General features: G+C 45.3%; 1 protein-coding gene across 1 annotated transcript in view; it reads left to right on the forward strand.

Moving 5' to 3' along the window:
* Positions 1 to 13,574, forward strand: part of washc2c (WASH complex subunit 2C) — a 64,297-nt gene extending 50,723 nt beyond the window's left edge. The window contains 3 exon segments of the mRNA XM_069888076.1: positions 1,473 to 1,985; positions 10,684 to 10,855; positions 12,710 to 13,574. Coding sequence (XP_069744177.1) covers positions 1,473 to 1,985; positions 10,684 to 10,855; positions 12,710 to 12,861 — 837 coding nt within the window. The 3' untranslated portion in view covers positions 12,862 to 13,574.
* The last annotated feature ends 7,109 nt before the right edge of the window (positions 13,575 to 20,683 follow it).

Consider the following 20,683-nt stretch of genomic DNA (forward strand, 5'->3'; position numbering starts at 1 on the left):
GCGGTGGCCCCGGCCTCGGCAGAGCGAAGCAGGCGGAGGCACCGCTCCGGGCAGGACCGTGATCAAGACTGATCATGTCACCTCTAAAACATCCCAGAGGATGCCCCAGGCTGAACTACCAGCATGGACCTGCATCTGGCAGCCACGATTCTGGGGGGGCGGGTGGTGTAGAGGGAGCCCCACGCGTACAACAAAATCATACACAGCCACCACAGTTAAGCAAGCGCTTTACCTGAGCGCATAGCCTCCAATGATGTCCCAGTCCTCCACCAGCAATTAGGAAAAGCGCGCGAATAAGAGCCCGCGCATTGTGTGGCACCTGACACCTGAGGCTGGAAAATTTGAGGTAGTTATATAGGTGTAATTGATTGGAGCATTCAGCATTTTGTGGTTAAACAAAAACCTTTGCAGATGCTGGGGTTGAGTGCAGCACAGAAATGTGCTGGAGAAACTCAGCAGGTCACGCACCATCCAGAGGAAGTAAAAGGTCGCCGACATTTTGGTCTGAAACATGGGTTGACTTCCTCTGGATGGCGCGTGACCTGCTGAGTTTCTCCAGCACATTTGGGTATTGCATTCAGCATTATACTATGCATAAAGAGTGTTAGTGCATGTATAACTGTGGAGAACAGTTTAGCAAAGGGCGGCCAAACTACAGCCCCTGAGCCAACTGTAGCCCATTTTTAAGTAGGCCAGGACAAATTTTAAAAATAAAATGGAATATGGCCCGTTAAAACCTCGACTCTAACTGTAAGTTGCACTGTATGTACACTGCACCTCTTAATTTCAACACTAGATGTCGCTGCCATTTTGATCAACCTCAGTTGATTAAAACATGGCGAAGTCGAAAAATAGCAAGGGAGCACTGAAAATTTCAGACACGGGGAAAAGGAATAATTTTTCACAGAAGTATGTTTGATTTGCAAGGGATCTGTTAGGCTATTACACATCAGCTATTGGAGCTATCTATAGATTTACACTTTGCACCATAATCATTAACGTGGACACTTGGGCCAGGAACTGAATTCACTGAGAGTTGTGAAGGATTGTTGGAGACACTCTTATTTATCCCTTTCTTGATCTTTTCTCCTAATCTTATTTTGCACCCAACTTTTTATTTTGCTCTGCTTTAAGAATGAGAGTTTTAGAGTTTTATTCATTCAAATTAACTTTAAGAGCAGCAGATACAGAAATGTGAGCACATCAGTAAACTGCTGTAATGTCAACAGTTAAATTGTTCAGTCGTATCATAGTTATTTTGATAGAAAATGGATTTTCGATGGCACAGAGGTTTTTGGTCAAAAAGCACAGTTTTTCTTACTGGTTGAAAACTGCTGGGCTTAATATTGTTTGGCCCATGACTTCTTATATTTTTCTGTATGTGACCCACAACCAATAATGTTTGGCCACCTCTGGACTTCATCTGCTGATGGGTCACATTCCTTGCTAAAATATTCACTGCTATCTTTCAGAGTCGGGCAAGGGGAACAAGAAAGCGTCGACCTCCAACAAGGGAGGCAAGGCGATCAGCGGCTCAACTCTCAGCCGAGGAGGTGGACCAAAGATCCGAAACAGACAGCTCTTCAGTCAAAAAGAGTGTTTCACGGAAAGACCTGATGCGAACCCCAAGCCCAGAGAAGACTCCTCCTGCAGTGCTATCAGTGTCCTTTGGCACTTCCCCTGATGAAGATGTTGACCCACTCTCTGCTGCCACTGTAAGTCTCCATTCTGACCTCTTCAGTTCGGGTGATTCACTCAAACCTCCTGTGCCTGTGATCAGAAAGGATGCCCTCCCAAAGAAGGACCCAGTGCAATCACTCTTCGCACCCAGCGACAATGACCTCTTCAGGTCGAGTAAACAAACAATGAAGAAGTCCAAACCTGCTTTCCTCGACAAGAAAGATGGTGAAGATCTTTTTGGAACCCCAAAACTGGAAATAGCTAAACCATCAACTAAGGCATCAAAATCAGTTGACATCTTTGAGGTAATGTGTACATGTTAGGAATAGATTGATTGGATGTAATTGCAGTTATCTGGAATTTAAGCAACTGGCAGCCTCAAACAACAGGCGGAAAATAAATGGGTAAAAAAAAGTAGTTTCATATTGGCACGCCTCACCATTAGTTTGCCAATCCACGCAACATGAACTCTCAAGCAGCCGGAAAATTGACTTATCCGGCATCTACCAATCCCCATAGTTGCCAAATACTAAGGATTTTTACTGTACCAGGAATGTCACATCACAGTGTAGAGAGCAGGAAGTTATCGGCCAGTTCACCCAGCCACCGTCGTTGGGGAAAATACTGGTACCCACCCTTGGAGAAGAACTACGAGGACATTTAAGACAATCACTATCCTTTTCTTACAGGGAATTTGCAAATTTTCCAGATCCTGTTTAATAGGTGCATGAAGGGAATCTGGTAAATGGAGCAGATTTGATTTATCAGAAGGACATGATGAGATTAAACATTTAAAAAAAAAACATAATAATCTCATTGGAATAATTAGCTGAGAATCAAGTGAGGTCATTGGATCTTCTTGAGATTGATCCACTGGCACCTGGCTAGTTAAGGAAAACCAATGTTGGGGTACTGACTATTAGCCACTCTTAGTGGCTTGGATGAGTTAATGATACAAAGATAGGTAGGTTGTGAGGAAGACCCAACAAATCTGCACAAGGGCAAGATTTAAAAAATTTTAATGAAAATGACACTGGTGAGGTCGTAATGGGAGACAAGGAGAGGTCAGAGGAACTGAATCAATGTTTTGGATCAGTCTTCACTTGAAGACCTTAATTAGTAGCTTTCTGGATTCTCAAGGGTTCTGGGAAGTGGAAGTAAGTGCTGTCATGATCACGAGAGAGAAGGGTCAAAGGGTAGACAGGTCACCTGGACCACTCTCGCATACTGAAGGAAGTTGCTGCAGAGACTGTGAAGGCATTGGTAATGATTGTCCCGGAGTCGATGGATTCTGGCCTGGTTCCAGAGGACTGGAGAATGGCAAATGTCACTCCGCTGTTTACAGGAATTACGGGAAGGATACTAGCATGGTGTGATAGTACAGACCTATCACCAATGTATCTAGTTACAGTATCTAGAGTATGTAATGACTGTGCTTCCAGCGATTGGCTGAGAGCTTAGCCACGCCTACTGTCTGGGCCTTAAAGGGTTGTGTCCCTAGCCAGGTCGGATCATTCCAGACTGGTCGGCCACCTGTGAAGAGCTCCTGTCTTTTGCTAATAAAAGCCTTGGTTTGGATCAACAAGTCTTTAGTTCTTTCGACGAGCTCTACAATTTTATTCGCAAAAAGAATTATTTTTAAAAAGGGATGGAGCGTCTGACTCGGCCAGAAAAACTTGACATCGACCCACAGTCAGCTACAGCCTTCAAAGCCTTTAAGTTCTGGCTGTTGAACTTTGAAAACTTCCTAAGGCTCATTGAGGTGGAGGAGGATAACCAGCATCTAACAGCATTGCTGTCTATCGTGTCCTTGAGAGTCTACGAGAACATCCAGGATGAGACCACTTACACTGCAGCCATAAAGGTACTGAAAGAACTGTACGATCAACCAATGAACAGAGTTCATGCCCGGCTCATGCTTGTGTCGAGGAAGCAACAGCCCGGCGAGTCCAGCAGGGCATATTTACAAGTAGCAAAGGCGTTGGGCAAGGACTGTAACTGCGTGGACAAAACTGCTGCCGAGATCACAAACGATATCGTCCGGGATGCCTGTGTGGCCGGGCTCCGATCGAACGAAGTGAGGCTGCGCTTGCTCGAACAAGGAATAGAAAAACTAGAGGACGTGGCCCGGATTGCGATCACAATGGAGGATGCAGCCTTAAAGTCAAACGAGTTCTCTAGGGACTGGACCCCACGTTCTGATGTGAGTAGAGTGCCCTTCTACCCTACCACCCCCCCAATATACTGACGGCCTGTCGGCTGCTGCTACACTGCCCCCTGTGAACCCAAAATGTTATTTCTGCGGGAGGGACAAGCACAGCAGGTCCCAGTGCCCAGCAAGAAAAGCCAGGTGCCAGAAATGCCTTAAAAACAGCCACTTTGCTGCAGTCTGTAGGTTTAAAATGGCCGCCGGCAAACACAGTGCCTCGTGTGAAGCCGAACCGCCACTATCCCATTCAAACTCTTCTTCCCCAGAGCTCTCGTCCAATGAGAGCGAGTGCTCCCCTTCACGGCAACGCCTGACGTCATGGAGACGCCGATCCCGGAAGGGGCAGCCCACCCTCGCAACCATGATGTTGGCCTGCCTCTCGCCCCCGTGCGGAACACTCTACCTGGCCACGGCCACGACCACCCCCAGGGCCAACGCTACCATTGCTGCTGCCGCTGTCACCACCACAGCCACCCCCGGAGACGACGCTACCGCTGCCTGCTCCCCTGCTTCCGCTGCCCACGCCGCCGCTGGTGCGGCCACCGTGACCGACTGGGGACCCGCCGTGGCCAACCAGGTACTCACCCTAGTGTCCATCGCTGACGACCGCTGGGGCGCGACTGCCGCGACCGACGACCTACCCACCGCCAACCGCGAGCAACAACCCCCACTACTTACCGTTCATCCGCCGACGCCGCCACAACAGCACCTCCAGGAGTACCTCCAACCTGCTCCTCCAGCGCTGACTGTGTCTATGATGTCATCCCGTTGCGTGATGTCAATACGCGGAACTCCCCTGTCAACAGGATAAGTGGCTGCTTCTATAACACTAAATCAGCAATGCTCTCATCCCCTCACTAAAGCAATGGATCTGATTAAAGTGCATGGACACTACACCAATTGCTTATTTGACTCTGGGTCAACTGACAGTTTTATCCGGCCAGATCTGGCCCTCTGATGCGGACTTGACATTATCCCCACCACCCAGAGGATCTCATTAGTGACTAGGTCGCACTCGACCGGGATAAAGGGGTATTGCATCACCATGCTGGAAGTACAGGGCGTAACGGTCACCCACTTCAAATTATTCATCCTTCCCCAATTGTGCGCCCCAGTGTTACTGGGATTAGACTTTCAGTGTCAGTTTCGAACAGTGACCCTACACTTTGGGGGACCCCACGCCCCCCTCTCGGTCTGCCATCGCCCCACCCCTGAAGCACCTGAGCAACCCGCCCCGGGGCCACTCCTGCGGCCTTTCCACACTCCGGATTGCTCCGCCAGCACTCTTCACAAACCTCACCCCTGGCTGGAAGCCTGTGGCCACCAAAAGTTGGCAATGTAGTTACGAAAACAGGCAATTCATTAGGAGTGAGGTGCGTAGATTGCTGGATGAGGGCATCGTCGAACCCAGTTCAAGTCCCTGGAGATCCCAGGTGGTGGTTGTCAAGAACGGGGACCATTCGGGGTCACGAATGGTGTCGCGGACTTCCAGCGGGAAATGGACCGGATGGTGGACCAGAACGGGCTAACTGCTTCCTTACCGTATCTGGACAATGTCAACATCTGTAGCCACGACACGCAGGACCACGACACCAACCTAGACAAATTTCTTCAAACTGCCGGTCGGCTGAACCTGACCTACAATTTTGACAAGTGTGTCTTCCGGACCACACGACTCGCCATTCTAGGTTGCATGGTGGAGAACGGGGTAGTGATGCCAGATCCTGACCGCATGTGTCCCCTAATGGACTTACCCCCCCCCATACCCAGAAATCGTTCAAACGCTGCCTGGGCTTTTTCTCATATTATGCCCAATGGGTTCCACACTACGCCAACAAGGCGCGTCCTCTTATCAAGACCACCTTCTTTCCCCTCTCGACCAAAGCCAGAGCGGCTTTCGATCGAATCAAATTCGACATCACCGCTGCAACGCTGCACGCGATCGATGAGTCTGTCCCATTTAAAGTCGAGAGCGATACATCCGACTTTGCCCTGGCAGCCACCTTGAACCAGGCTGGTCGACCTGTAGCCTTCTTCTCCAGAACCCTCCAGGGTCCAGAGAGTAGACACTCCTCGGTCGAGAAGGAGGCCCAGACCATAGTTGAAGTGGTGCGTCGTTGGAGACATTACCTCGCTGGGAGGCGCTTTACACTGTTGACTGATCAACGTGCGGTCTCCTTCATGTTCAGCAACACCCAGCGAGGTAAGATAAAAAATGACAAAATCGCCAGATGGAGAATCGAACTCTCCACCTTTAACTGTGACATCCTGTACCAGCCTGGTAAGCTCAACGACCCGCCTGACGCGCTCTCCAGGGGGACGTGCGCCAGCGTAAAGATGGACAGACTACAGAAACTCCATGAGGCGCTCTGTCATCCAGAGGTCACTAGGTTTGCCCACTTAGTGAAGGCACGCAACCTACCCTAGACAGTCGAGGATATTCGCTCCATGACCCGAGCCTGTTCGATGTGCGCTGAATGCAAGCCCCACTTCTTCCGTCCGGGGAACTCCCACGTTATCAAAGCCACCCGCCCCTTCGAGCGTTTTAGCGTAGACTTTAAGGGGCCCCTACCGTCGACCAATCGTAATAACTACATCCTTACGGCCATCGACAAGTACTCCCGCTTCCCATTCGCTGTGCCCTGCCCAGACACCACCGCCACCTCAGTGATACAGGCCCTTCACAGTATCTTTGCCATTTTCGGTTACACCAATTCCATCCACAGTGATGGGGGGTCCTCATTCATGAGCGCAGAGCTGCAACAGTACCTTCTGGAGTGTGGTATCGCTTCAAGAAGGACCACCAGCTATAACCCACGCGGTAACGGCCTGGTCGAGAGGGAGAATGCCACCATCTGGAGAGCGGTTACACTGGCTCTCCGGTGTAAAGGTCTCCCCACCTCTCACTGGCAGGAGGTTCTCACTAGTGCCTTAAACTCCATCCACTCCCTCCTATGTACCGCAACAAATGCCACCCCCACGAAAGGATGTTCCTTTTCCCGAGGAAATCCAAATCAGGAACCACTGTACCAGCATGGCTCACTGTCCCTGACCCCGTCCTTTTGCGACGCCACGTCCAGCACTCTAAGAATGACCCCTTGGTCGACTGAGTGACTCTACTCCACGCAAACCCACATTACACCTACGTTGAGTTCCCAGACGGGCGGGAGGACACTGTTTCGGTGCGGGACCTAGCTCAGGACGTGGTAGGCCCAGCAACCCCCCCAACCCAAACTTCCACAACTCTTTATTCCCCAGGCCCCGTGCCGGAACAGAAGGACCAACAGCACCCTAATGACCCGGGCCACCCTGCCGACAACATGGCTGGGGAATTGAACGAAGGAGCGGTCGCACCCGACGAGCCCACTGGCGACACCACTCCAGCGACCCCAATCCCGGCACCACGGCGGGCACGCCGGATGGTCAGACCCCCTGACCGCTACAGTCCTTAACCTACCCCTTCCTTTCATTCTCTCCCTCGTTTTTTTATTTTCCTTCCCTTCTCCCTCTTCAGCCCTTCCACCCCAGGGTCAGTTCTCCAAGAAGGGGTGAATATGATAGTACAGACCTATCACCAATGTATATAGTTACATTATCTAGAGTATGTAATGACTGTGCTTATAGCGATTGGCTGAGAGCTTAGCCACGCCTACTGTCTGGGCCTTAAAGGGTTGTGTCCCTAGCCAGGTCGGATCATTCCGGACTGGTTGGCAACCTGTGAAGAGCTCCTGTCTTTTGCTAATAAAAGCCTTGCTTTGGATCAACAAGTCTTTGATTCTTTCGACGAGCTCTACACATGGGTTAATATGCAAGAAATAGAGAATGGGAATAAAAGAAGCCTATTTGGGTTGGTTGCCTGTTACTTTCGGTATTCCACAGGGGTCAGTGTTGGGACCGCTTCTTTTTACATTGTACTCTCCGATTTCTGATCTATGCACGTTTGTCTGAAATTTTATAAAATACAAATTTTACACATGTAAAAGCCAAAAATATGCATACTTGTTAGTTGGCATTCCGGGGTCCATCTTGTGCGAGGCTTCTGTTGCCTAACACGTGGTGGGTTCGCACATTGGAGTTTGGGTGGCGCATGCACGAGAGTAAGGGCGCAAATTCACCACGTCAGGGCCACTTGACTCTCGCGCATGCGTCAACCGAACTTCCAATACGTGAACCCATCATGCATGTGCCCACTGAAGACTCGCGCGTGCACACAGGAATCGAGAGGGCCACACCTAGCCTATGGACCCCGAAACGCCAACAAACAAAGTACGCACATTTTGGCTCTTGTATGTCCTGTATCCCCTTGATAGTTTGTCAGATACAACATTTGATTTAAAAGTTTGGTTTAAGACTTCAGTATTCCACACGCATGGGCAAAATTCCAACTTGCATCTATTTCGAGATGTGACCGATCCTTTGGTCCTAAATATAGTCATAAGTCGAGGATTAACTGTGTATAAATGATTTGGATAACGGCTATGTGGCTAAATTTGGCTAACACCAAAACCGGTGGTAGAGCTGGTGCCACTGAGGAAATGGAAAGCCTGCAGAGAGATTAGGAGACAGGGCGAAGAGATGGCAGATGAAATGCAATGTTGGGAAGTTTACGGTCGTGCACTTTGGTACAAGAAATAGACTATTATTTAGAGGGGGGGAAAATTCAAAATTTGCAGGTGCAAGGGGACATGGGTACCCGAAAGGTAAAACTCCAGGTTGAGTCGGTGGTGAAGAAGGCAATTGCAATGTTGGGATTCATTTTGAGAGCAGATAAGAGCAGGGGTGTCATGTTGAAAATCTATAGGGTGCTGGTGAGACCTCAGTTAGAGTACTGGGTACAGTTTTGGGCGCCATAGTTGAGAGAGGATGTGCTTGCATTGGAGAGGGTTCAGAGAAGATTTACTATAATGATACCATGAAAGAAAGGGTTAGGCAATCAGGAAGGTTTGTCGGCTCTTGGACTGTTACTCGTTAGAGTACAGAAAGATGAGGTGGGGGGGACTTCATAGAGACCTTTCAAATGCTGAAAGGCCTGGACAGAGTAGTTGTGATAAGAAGTTGTTTCCCGTGGTGGGGGAGTCCAGGACAAAAAAGCACAATCTCAGGATGAAAAGGGCATCAAGTTAAAACAGAGGGTCATGAGTCTTTGGAACTTGTTGCCACAGGCAGCAGTGGAAGCAAGGTCGTTGGGTGTATTTTGGACAGGTATATGATTAGCCAGGGCATCAAAGGTTACGGGGAGTGGAGGCGAGTGATAAACAGCAGAACAGACCCAATTGGCAGATTGACCTACTCCTGCTCTTGCATCTGATGATACAACACAGAGGAAGGCCTTTCCAGCCCTTATGCTGCCTAATTACACCCTATTAAACCTCATACATTTTGGAAGGTGGGAGGAAACTGGAGCATAAGGAGAAAACCCATGTAGTTCACAGGAATTCCTTTCAGACAGCAGCTGATTTGAAGCTGGGTTGCTGGCCCTGTAATAACATTGCACTAACCAATGCCGCCCATCAATATTGGACTACAAAAGGACCCTATAACATTGAAGCACAAAGGATTAAGTGCGGATACAGCATATAATTAGGAAGGCTGATGGAATGGTAGTCTTTATTAGAAGAGATGTAGATTATTAAAAGCTAGATGTTTTGACGCAACTGTACAGGATGCTGGTGTGGATGCAACGCGAGTACAATTTTAGGAAGAATATGGTTGTGAAGCAGGACAAGAAGGTTGATTCAGAAAAGAAGGGATTGATAGAAGAGAATTTGAGCCTCGACTTGTCAGAGCTTAAAAATTGAAATGGCAACTCAACACTATTCCTTCACTGTATGTAAGGAGATCACACATTCTCCCAGTGTCCACATGGGTTTCCTCCAGGACCTCTAGTTTCCTCCAAAAATGCACGGGGTTTATAGGGTTGATTCACGTATTGGGCTTACGCGGCACAAGGGCCTGTTGTAGGCCTGCATGCCTACATTTAAAAATGTAAAGTGTCTTTTTTTTAAAAAACGTCAGATTGAAGAGATTGACAGGGTGCGTGCTGAGAAGATAGATCCATGATTGGGAGAATATTGAACTAAGGACACGGTTTCAGTATAAGAGGTCACCTTTTCAATTTGGGGATGAGGATAGCACAGTTGGCTTAGCGGTTTAGGGCGGAAAGGTTGGGGTACCAGTTAGCGCAATGCCTTTTACAGTGCCAGCGATTGTGACCGGGGTTCGAATGTCTGTAAAGAGTTTGTATGTTCTCCCCATGTCTGCTTGGGTTTTTCCCGGGAATCTTGGGTTTTCCCCCACCCTTTAAAACATACCAGTTGTAGGTTAATGCGGTGTAAACTGGGCGGCATGGACTCGTGGGCCAAAATAGCCTGTTACCGTGCTCTATGTCTAAATTTTTTAATTTCAGAATTTTTTTTTCTGACTCTTTGACATTCACTGGATTGGAGAGCTGTGGAGGCAGAGTATTCCATCTCCCCACTTCTCTAATCCATATCCTTTCCAATGAAGGTCAACTGATGGAGATGGCAGGTCTGTTCTTCTATCAACTGGCTGGGTGACCTGTAATCCAGAGGATGCATCCAAAATTGCACTCCAGATTTTGATTCCTTAACATTGATCCGTTGTCGGACCGAGAAACTAGACGATTTTAAAATCCTGGGGTACTGCAGAGAATTAATTTTAAAAAAATATTGCAAACTATTCTTGTCTAGGGTAGCCTGAAAACCTTCTGACTGATGATGCCAAATCTAACACAGATTTCAGATATTAATGATGGACTTTTTTTCCCTTGTTAGGATGATTTGTTTGCCACTGAATCTGTCACCTTAACCAAGAAACGGAACGAGAGAAACACTGATGTGAACCTCTTTGACAATGTCGACATATTTGCTGACATAAAAGTAGGGCCGAAAGAGAAGAAGAGCAGGAAGAAGATGGAAACCAAATCTATATTTGACGATGACATGGGTATGTAAACACTGCATGAGGGTAGGTCCATGCCAGAGGATCTCGCTGTGTTGTAGAATTGAACTGCAAAGAAATTTCAGAGTGGTCTCAAAAGATTAATCCAGTTAATTCAAAGTCCCCATTCTACCCCACTCTGCCCTGTGCTTAGTTTCAAAGTTTCCAGGTAAAATTATTTTGCGTACTGAACACCCAGGTCCAGGCTGATGATTATTCCGAGATGAAAAGGACCAGCACTGACCTGTGATGGCCTTGCTCTCCGTTCCCCTTGACCAATGCTTGCCATGAACCCTTGTCCCCAATAGATGTGTGCTGCCAAGCTGTGCTGGGATCCTATGCCCCCAACTGGTCCTTGACTCCCCCCCCCCCCCCAACCAGTCCGTGGTCCCTGACCAACCTCAATAAATAGCTCAAACTTCTTGATAAAGATACAAATTTTTTTGGAGGAGCTCAGCAGGTCCTACGGTGTCCATATGAGGTAAAGATATATAACCAATGTTTATATATTTTGAATAATAATCAGGGCTCAAGCCCGAAACATTGGTTATTATAGCTACAATCACAGTGACTGCAGGCTTTTGTGTTTCACTGCTTTGATTTTCTTGTTTTGTGTTTGGAACATTGGGCAGGGCCACGGAACTAATGCTGCTGCTGGGTGCAGTTTAATAGAACACAATTGTTACAAGCCCAAAGGACCCCAAAACCCAGCAGCAATAGACGTTCACCAAGACAAGTAGTTTTTAGTTATCTTTAAACATGAAAACAGAATCAAACTTTAACTTATCTCTATTACCTTAACTAACCCAACTTAACCCTTTCTAATTCTAAGCGCACGTGTATGTAATGTGTGCGTAAATTTAAGAAAAGTTCTTTGGCTCACAGTTCAATCTCACTTCTCATTCTTCCAAGTTCACTGGTTGCAGGCAATTCTTACACTGTGCACAGAATTTAACATGTATAAAGTTCACTAGGCTTTGGTACTCGAAAGGTAAATGTTTACTGCTCAAGAAGGTTCTTTGTTGGTTTGCAGAGAGAAATTTGTTGCTCCAGGATTTCCACAACTGGGATACCTCAATGTCTTGCTGATTAAACTTGCCCCATCAGGGTTCTCCAGATGATCACCTCTTTCTTTCAGGCTAGCACAGAGTTCCTTTCTGTTCCACTTATTCCAAGAGAAACATCAGACAGATAGGACTTTCAGCCATCTGCCACTCTGGAGCTTCTATTTCAATTCCAACAAGCTTTACCTGGCTGACACTTTTCAGTCTCTCCCTCTCTGAGATTTCAACTGCCAGCCACATGTCCTTCTCTCTCTCACTTGCCAAAACCCCCTGCTTCTCCAGCAAACCATAGGAGTTAGTCTTCTGCTCCCATCTGTTGTTTTAGGTTAACAAACCTCTCAATGACCTCTGAGTGAGCACCTTGGAGAGGTCGGAAGCCTTGTTTTAAAAAGTCCAACACAGACGACCTAATTCCAGTTCTTCTAAGACAATGGTCTATTCATTTCATGACATCATTTCAATTAGCACCTACTTGTGAAATGTGCATAACATTCTCCATAGTTTCTGTAAAGTCACTGAATATGAATCCTTCAGTATTTCAAATAAGATCTGTTTTAAAGTGTGTGTATGTATGTAACCTACTCTAATTTTACCAACTTATCTCCCAAAAAACATTCCCAAATATTCCATCACACAATGATCAACTGAACTCCATGAAGGGGTGGTGCAGCTTGATGCCCCTCATTCTCCCCTTCACTTGTCCATCCCTCCGCCTATGACATTGTTCCTCGGTACTGAAATCTGGCAATGGGTGGCACATGCTCTTGTCTAAGTTGCCGTTATCTGTTTTTTTCAGATGATATTTTTGCTCATGCCTCCTCCTCAGCCAGTGCCAAGAAGCAAGTCAAACCCAAGGCCAAAACAAACCAGGCTGCCATTCCGATCAGCACACCGGAAGGCAAAGCTGCAAACATTTTTGACGATCCTTTGAATGCTTTTGGGCCGTAGGATTCAAGTGTACAAACAATGATGGAGTTACTCGGAGAGCGAGAGGAGAGAGCCAGGATCTCTTCTTCCTCCTCCAGACCAAGACAGAGTTCTATTTCTTCAAGGGAAGAAATATTACAGTTAGACCTTGAGCATAATCAGATGTCAGAGCTGTCAGGTGGCAAGAAGGTGGGTGTAGTTTTGAACACCACACTCATTTGTCTACTGTCCTTGTGAAGTGTTCCATGCTCTCTGTGAAACCTTTATGCCTTAATACTTAAACCTTCATATATCTTTTGCTCAATTTAGCCTTGTACTAATCATTCTCTCAAGGTTGATGGGACACTTTAGTGCTCTGAATATAGACCACTGAATATAAAACCTGATGCAATTTGCTGCCCTTAGATCACTGAATTTTATTAATTTAAATCTTTTGTAAATTGTTCTGATGTCAGGTTTGAGATTGCTTGCTAATTTCATGAACAATGCCCCATTTTTTTTGAGATGGACTTCTCTATGACTCGTGCAATATAATGTAAATATTTCTCCTGAAGTTAAAGATGTGCTTTGTAAGTAAATTAGTTGCAGGCTTGCCACGGACCTTGTGGTGTCTGTTGAAGTCGGTGTTTGGAGATTCATAGGTTGCTGTTACATTGACAGTGAGACCACCAGCTGTTTCATTCTGTTTGGAGTTTAAATTTGTCTGAAAAATAAAAACTGCACATTAAACAAAACTTTGAAATAAATCTGCTTTACTTGGGGATGTGCACTGTTGGAGTTCGTCTCTTCAACAACAACTTGCAATTGTGGGAAATAATCTGAGTTCCTTTGCTGGTTGTACAGTCCACAATCTCTTGTTAGAAAGTGAGTAGGTCATGCAATGGCATGGAAGGAACTATTGGGTTCAAATCAGCTCCCGTGGAATCGATTCCATTTTAAAATTTGATGATAAAGCACAGTAGAAGGCCCTTCCGAGGGCGAGAGAAAACCGGAGCTCCTGGAGAAAATCTCTGCAGGTCATGGGGAGAATCTACAAACTCCTTACACACAGTGCCAAATTTAAGCCAGCTACTTCAACTATTTCTTAATGCATTTCTTAACCCATTCCTTCTTTCCTAATTTCCCTCCTTGATCTTTATTGTTAACTTTAACCTGCGTTAAGCAATAATTTATCACAGTCAAGTAACCTACCAGGATGTCATTGGGAGAAAATGAACAGTCACAAAGAGAATGTGCAAAGTCCACACCGAGGTCAGGATCCGAAGAATTGTGAGGTAGCAGGTCATGGATCAGCTGGAAAGCTGAGCGGAGCAGTGGCAGATGGAATTTAATCCAGACAAGTGTGAGGCAATGCACTTGGGAAGTCACTATCTCAGAGGATCTTTCCTGGACCCCACACACCAGTGGCGTCGTGAAGAAAGCAGGTCAGCACCTCTACTTCCTCAGGAGTTTGCAGAGGTTTGGTCTGACACCAAAAATCATGGCAAATTTCCACAGAGGTGTGGCGGAAAATATGCTGACCGGCTGCATCGCATTCTGGTATGGGAACACCAATACCTCTGAGCGTAAAGGCCTGTAAAAGTGGACACAGCCCAGGACATCACAGGCAAAACCCCACAATTGAGCACTTCTACAGGGAATCCTGCCATCGGAGAACAGCAGCGATCATCAAGGATCTACACCACCCAGTACGCGCTTTGTTCTTGCTGTTGCCATCAAGAAGGCAACTCGCACCACCAGATTCAGGAACAGCTGCCACCCTTCCACCATCAGACTCCTCGACAACAAACTCAATCAGGGACTCATTTCAGGACTCTTGTGCACTTTAATGATTTGCTTTTGTTCTCTCTATTGCACAGTTTGTTTACATTTGTTATCTGTTTACAGTTTTTATTTATATGTTTATGCTGTGTAGAGTTTATTTTTTACATTACCAATCACTGATAATTCTACTTCGACCGCGGGAAAAAGAAATCTTAGGGTTTATGTGATGTCATGTATGTACTCTGATAATAAATATGAAATCAATAAATCTGAAGAGTAAATGGCAGGGACCTTAACGTTCATGTACAAATGGACAGGGGTTTAGCTAGGGGGGCGAACAGCTCTACTCGCCCGTTCATCCCAGCAGCGCCCCCCGATCCCCACGGCTCTCCTGCACTGCATATTCGACACTCCTGATCCGCACCTGACTCCTTTGCTCCCCCCCTCCCTCACAAACGGATGAGATAATGACTTTAAATTTCATAAAGCCGAGAGCAAATGCACTCATTATTCAGTGTTAGATTCCAGCTAGAATGTGACTATCATTCCTTTTTCAAAGTGGTGTTGAAAAGATAGTGGGGCATTGTAAACGTTCTTAAGTTTAGTACTGGGTTTACTATTTTAAAAGGGTGTTGCAACTATTGTAATTTATTTTTGCATCAAATCACAAATATAAATATTTAATCTTTCCCTTTTTTAACATCCTGGTAGCAATTACCGTCTGCTGTTGTGAGTCTCCTTCCGACGATAAGCCTTGCTCCAACCAGAATTAAATAAACAAACTTTGCGCCCTTTGGATCCAACCGATGGTAACAAGTAACTTCCCATCACATTCCTGGTACACACCTCAATTCCTGTCTGTTCAAGCGGGACATGAAAATAACCGCACAGAGCTCCATGGATACCTTTGAATTTGTGGAAGAAACAAGGATGTCAGTTTCAAAGCCTATCCTAACATTTCTGTGAGATGTGGAGGGAGGAGCGGTGTGGGAATAAAAGGACAAGTTGGAGTCACATCAAGCGGCACTGGCTCGGAAAGCTTTCTGAAGCAGATTTTTTTCAAATAATTGTGCTAGATTTTCACTAGATTTCAATCTAGCTCTGATAAATGGCCACAACTTTTTTTAAAAATAATTATGTTGCAGACTTTGGAAAACTATGCTCGTTTATTGCAAAGAAGAAAGCTGATGTGCTGTACTATCGTGGAAGTTTAACCAAGACACCGGTGATACCAACTCTAGCCACAGGCAAGCCCATCCTCAGGACCCATTGAAACAGCTTCAGCCTGATCACACTTCTCAAAAGCATGGAACTCACAACAAACCTTCAGCAAATGAAATCAGAGTTCATAATTAAGTGGATTCCATTATTAACATTTGGTACCAATTCCAGCCCAACTTCTTACTTAAGTGCAAAGTCAACCATAAGGAAGCCGTTTAACAAAGGACCCCAGCGGAACTTTTGAAAACGTTTCAAAGAGCGCCACAAGATGGGCCCCAGCATGTTCCAGTGGTGTGCCTCAAGGATCTGTATTGGGCCCATTGTTGTTCGTTATATACATTAATGATCTAGATGATGGGGTGGTGAATTGGATTAGTAAATATTCAGACGATACTAAGATAGGTGGAATAGTGGATAATGAAGAAGGTTTTCAAGGATTGCAGAGGGATTTGGGCTGCTTAGAAAAGTGGGCTGAAAAATGGCAGATGGAATTTAATGCTGATAAGTGTGAGGTGCTTCATTTTGGTAAGAAGAATCAGAATAGGACATACGTGGTAAATGGGAGAGCATTGAGGAATACAGAAGAGCAGAAAGATTTAGGAGTAACGGTACATCGTTCCCTGAAGGTAGAAACTCACGTGAATAGGGTGGTGAAGAAGGCGTTTAGTATGCTGGCCTTTATCAATCATTGCATGGAATATAGGAGTTGGGAGGTGATGTTGAGACTGTATAAGACGTTGGTGCGGCCTAATTTGGAGTTCTGTGTGTAGTTCTGGTCGCCTAATTATAGGAAGGATATAAACAGAGTGGAGAGAGTGCAGAGAAGGTTTACCAGAATGTTACCTGGGTTTAAGCATCTAGAGTATAGGGAAAGATTGGACAGATTAGGTCTTTATTCTTTGGAGCGTAGAAGGTTGAGAGGGGATTTGATAGAAGTATTTAAGATTATGAAAGGGATAGACAGAGTAGATGTGGATAGACTATTTCCGTTAAGAGGAGGAAAGATTAAAACAAGAGGACATGAGTTAAGAATTAAGGGGCAGAGGTTTAGAGGTAACATGAGGGGGAATTTCTTTACTCAGAGAGTGGTAGCCGTGTGGAATGAGCTTCTGGGAGAAATAGTGGCGGCGGAGTCAATTGTATTATTTAAGAAAAGGTTGGACAGGTATATGGATGAGAAGAAGATGGAGGGTTATGGGGATTGTGCAGGGAGGTGGGACTAGAGAGGGGTGTTTGGTTCAGTGCGGACTAGAAGGGCCTAATGGCCTGTTTCCGTGCTGTAAATTGTTATGTTATTATGTTATGTTATGAATGGTGGGGAATGGTCTGTGGGACCTGATTGGGAGAAAAAGATGTGCTCCTAGGAGCCAGGTATTGGAACTGGGATTCGAGAGGGCGCTGAGGTCAAGTGCTTTCAAAGGTCCTCAGGTGCTGAAGGCTTCCCTGTCACGTTGGAGGTTTGCATCTGAACCTTGGGTTGTCGATGGATTGAACAGGAATCTGGAGGTGAATCCACGGACTCAGTGCCTCTGAAGGGGCTTCTTTTTTTTTTACTGGGTGCACCGTTGCAATGTTCAAGTTGGCTCTTTGCCTATTGGCAGGTTAAAGAAAATTGCGTGCATATTACATTTTGTATTGTTACATGATAAAGAGGAATCGAATCCATCCATGAATGTATCACGGGCAGAGACCCTCCAGACTGCAATTCAGTAGTGGAGAGGGTCAAGACATTCAAATCCCTGGGTGTCAACATCTCTGTAGATCTCTCCTAGAGCCTCCATGTCGATGCAATCACGAAGAAGGCTTGCCAGTGGCTGCATTTTGTGAGACGTTTGAGAAGATTATCACCAAAGCAAAGATTCTTGGAAACTTCAACAGATGTCTGGTTGTATCGCTGTTTGGTATGGAGGTGCCATTGCTCATCATGGGAAAAGACTACAGAGTTGTGAACTCTTCATTCCATCAAGGACATCATCATGAGGCGGTGTCTTAAGAAAGCAGCCTCAATCCTCAAGGACCCCCATGCCCTCTTCACTCTGCTACAGTTGGGCAAAAGGATGAGGACTCAGCAGCGCAAGGTCAGCTTCTTCCCTGCTGCCATCAGATTTCTGAATGAACAGTGAACACAGACACTACCTCACTTGGTCTTTTCTTGCACTATTTTTTATTTATTTTTTGAACTGGTTTATATAAACTGTTGCCACAAAACAAAATTCTTTGTGTTATTAACTCTTTTCATGGTGTTGATATTAGATGGATAGGAGTAAAGTGCGAAAAGTAAAAACAATGCTGGAGAAACTTAGCAGTGCCCTTCACCTTGGTATGGAAAAATGTAGCTAGGCATTCGAGCAGAAGGGTAAGGGGGAGAGGTGTGGTCGCAAAGGCAGGAGGTGATAAATGGAGAAGGGATGGAGGGGACCGCAGTGATCAAGGGGAAGAGGTATACATGAGTGAAGGCCTCCATTTCAGAGAGACTGGTCACAGATTGGTAGATTGCTTCACCGGGTACCACCGCTGTATCCACACCAGTGACAGAGATTTCCCAGTAGCCAACCACGTCGGTTCTGAGCCACACTTGTGTCTGTCCATGGCCTAATGTGCATCCCACTAACATTGCCTGCAAATTAGGAGACCAACTCCTGATTTTCCAACTGGGCTCTCTCCAGCCAAATGGCATTAACATCAACTTTTCTAGTTTCTGGGAGTCACGTGATGGAGTAGTGGCCGGACGGTGAACTCCAGCCCTCTCCAGAAAAGTCAAAAAAAACAAAGAAAAACACAAAGGCACAGAAATAAAAGTTAAAGAAAAGTGAGTATAAAGGTGGAAAGAAGATGGCGACAAAAGAAGAAAAATCGAAATCAACGGTAAGAAGAGAGGAAGAGAAGACAACGGAGGAAGAAGAAGGCCTTACCTGTTCGAAGAGGCCCGCAGTGGAGAGAGAAACCCGCTCCCTCAGGTCGGTAGAAAGTGGACTACAAAAATGGCTCGTTGAGCCGAGTAAAAGTGGGCAACCGCGCATGCGTGACTCCTCGCGCATGCGCGGTGCGCATGAAAAAAAACACACCGACGGGAGGGGTGACCAGCTGGGGAGTCGATCTCCACAGCCGGCAACTACAGCTGCAGAACACCTGCAGCAAGAAGAGAACACAGAAGACAATGAAAACAAGAAAGAAGAGAAGAAAAGGGCAACAAAGAAACAACAGATGGCCAACCCAGATGAAGAAGAAGAGGAAGAGGAAGAGTACAGTGAAATAGAAGAAGAAGGGAAAGGCAAGATAAAGGATATACTTTCTCTTATTAAAGAATACATGGAGTCATTTAAAGAATGGCAAACACAGGAATTTAATGATTTAAGAAGAAGAATAAACAACACAGAAGAGAAAATGAATAAAATAGATATGACCTTAACAGAAATGGGAAAGAAAATGGACAAGATGGAAGAGCGGGAAGCAGCAGTAGAAATGGAGGTAGAGGACTTAAAAAAGAAATTAGAGGAATCTAATAAAAAAGTTATAGAGACACAAGAACTGTTAGCTCAGAAAATAGATATAATGGAAAATTATAACAGAAGAAATAACATAAAGATAGTGGGCCTTAAGGAAGATGAAGAAGGCAAGAATATGAGAGAGTTTATAAAAGATTGGATCCCTAGGATCCTAGGATGTCCAGAACTACAGCAAGAAATGAAAATAGAAAGGGCACATAGAGCATTGGCCTTTAAACCACAACCACAACAAAAACCAAGATCTATTTTAGTAAAATTCCTAAGATATATTACAAGAGAAAAGGTACTGGAGAAGACAATGGAAAAAGTAAGAGAGGGCAACAAGCCACTGGAGTACAAAGGGCAAAAAATCTTCATTTATCCAGATATAAGTTTTGAACTCCTAAAGAAGAGAAAGGAGTTCAATACAGCAAAGGCGATTTTATGGAAGAAAGGGTATACATTTATACTAAAGCATCCAGCGGTATTGAAAATATTTATTCCAGGACAACAAAACAGACTATTCTCGGATCCAGAAGAAGCACGAAAATTTGCAGAACAATTACAAAATAGACTGAGGGATGAAGACGTGTAATGAGAGTAAAAATGACCACGATTTATATGTATGTGGGTAAAGAGGTATAAGTGTGTATATGTATAATGTGCATACGTGAATGTATCCGTATTTAGAGGAAAATATAGATAGTATAGACAAGAATTAATAAGGGAAGGAAATGGAATAGAGGGAATAAGGAGGGAACTAAAAGAGTGACCTTTGTTACATATGAAAAGTGAAATCTTTTCTGGGGGGGCTGGGTGGGGAGGAGTTGCGGTCACTGCAAAATCAGCTGACGCTTGCGAGTGAATTCGCAAACCCAAATGGAGAGGGGAGATGTGGTTGTCCGACAAGGGATAAAGGACAACTCAGGAGGGGAAGGGGAGATTGGGGCTAAAGAAGTTTTAAATAGGAGAATAAGGAAAATGTTTGATGTTTTAGGAATGTTGTCTTATAAAGGGTTTAAAACAAGAAAACAGAAATGGATAAGGAGGAAAGGTAATGATGGAGAAACGAAAAGGGAAGTTAAACAAAGTATAAAATGGCTACGTTGAACGATATGACTTTAAATATTAATGGAATACATAACCAAATTAAAAGGAAGAAACTGCTAAATTTACTGAAAAAAGAAAAAAATGATATAGCATTTGTGCAAGAAACACACTTAACTGAATTGGAGCACAAGAAATTAAAGAGAGATTGGGTAGGACATGTAACAGCAGCATCGTATAATTCAAAAGCAAGAGGAGTGGCTATATTAATTAGTAAAAATGTGCCATTTAAAATAGAAGAGGAAATAATAGATCCAGCAGGGACA

This window comes from Narcine bancroftii, chromosome 6 (assembly GCF_036971445.1).
Source record: "Narcine bancroftii isolate sNarBan1 chromosome 6, sNarBan1.hap1, whole genome shotgun sequence".
Taxonomy (NCBI): domain Eukaryota; kingdom Metazoa; phylum Chordata; class Chondrichthyes; order Torpediniformes; family Narcinidae; genus Narcine; species Narcine bancroftii.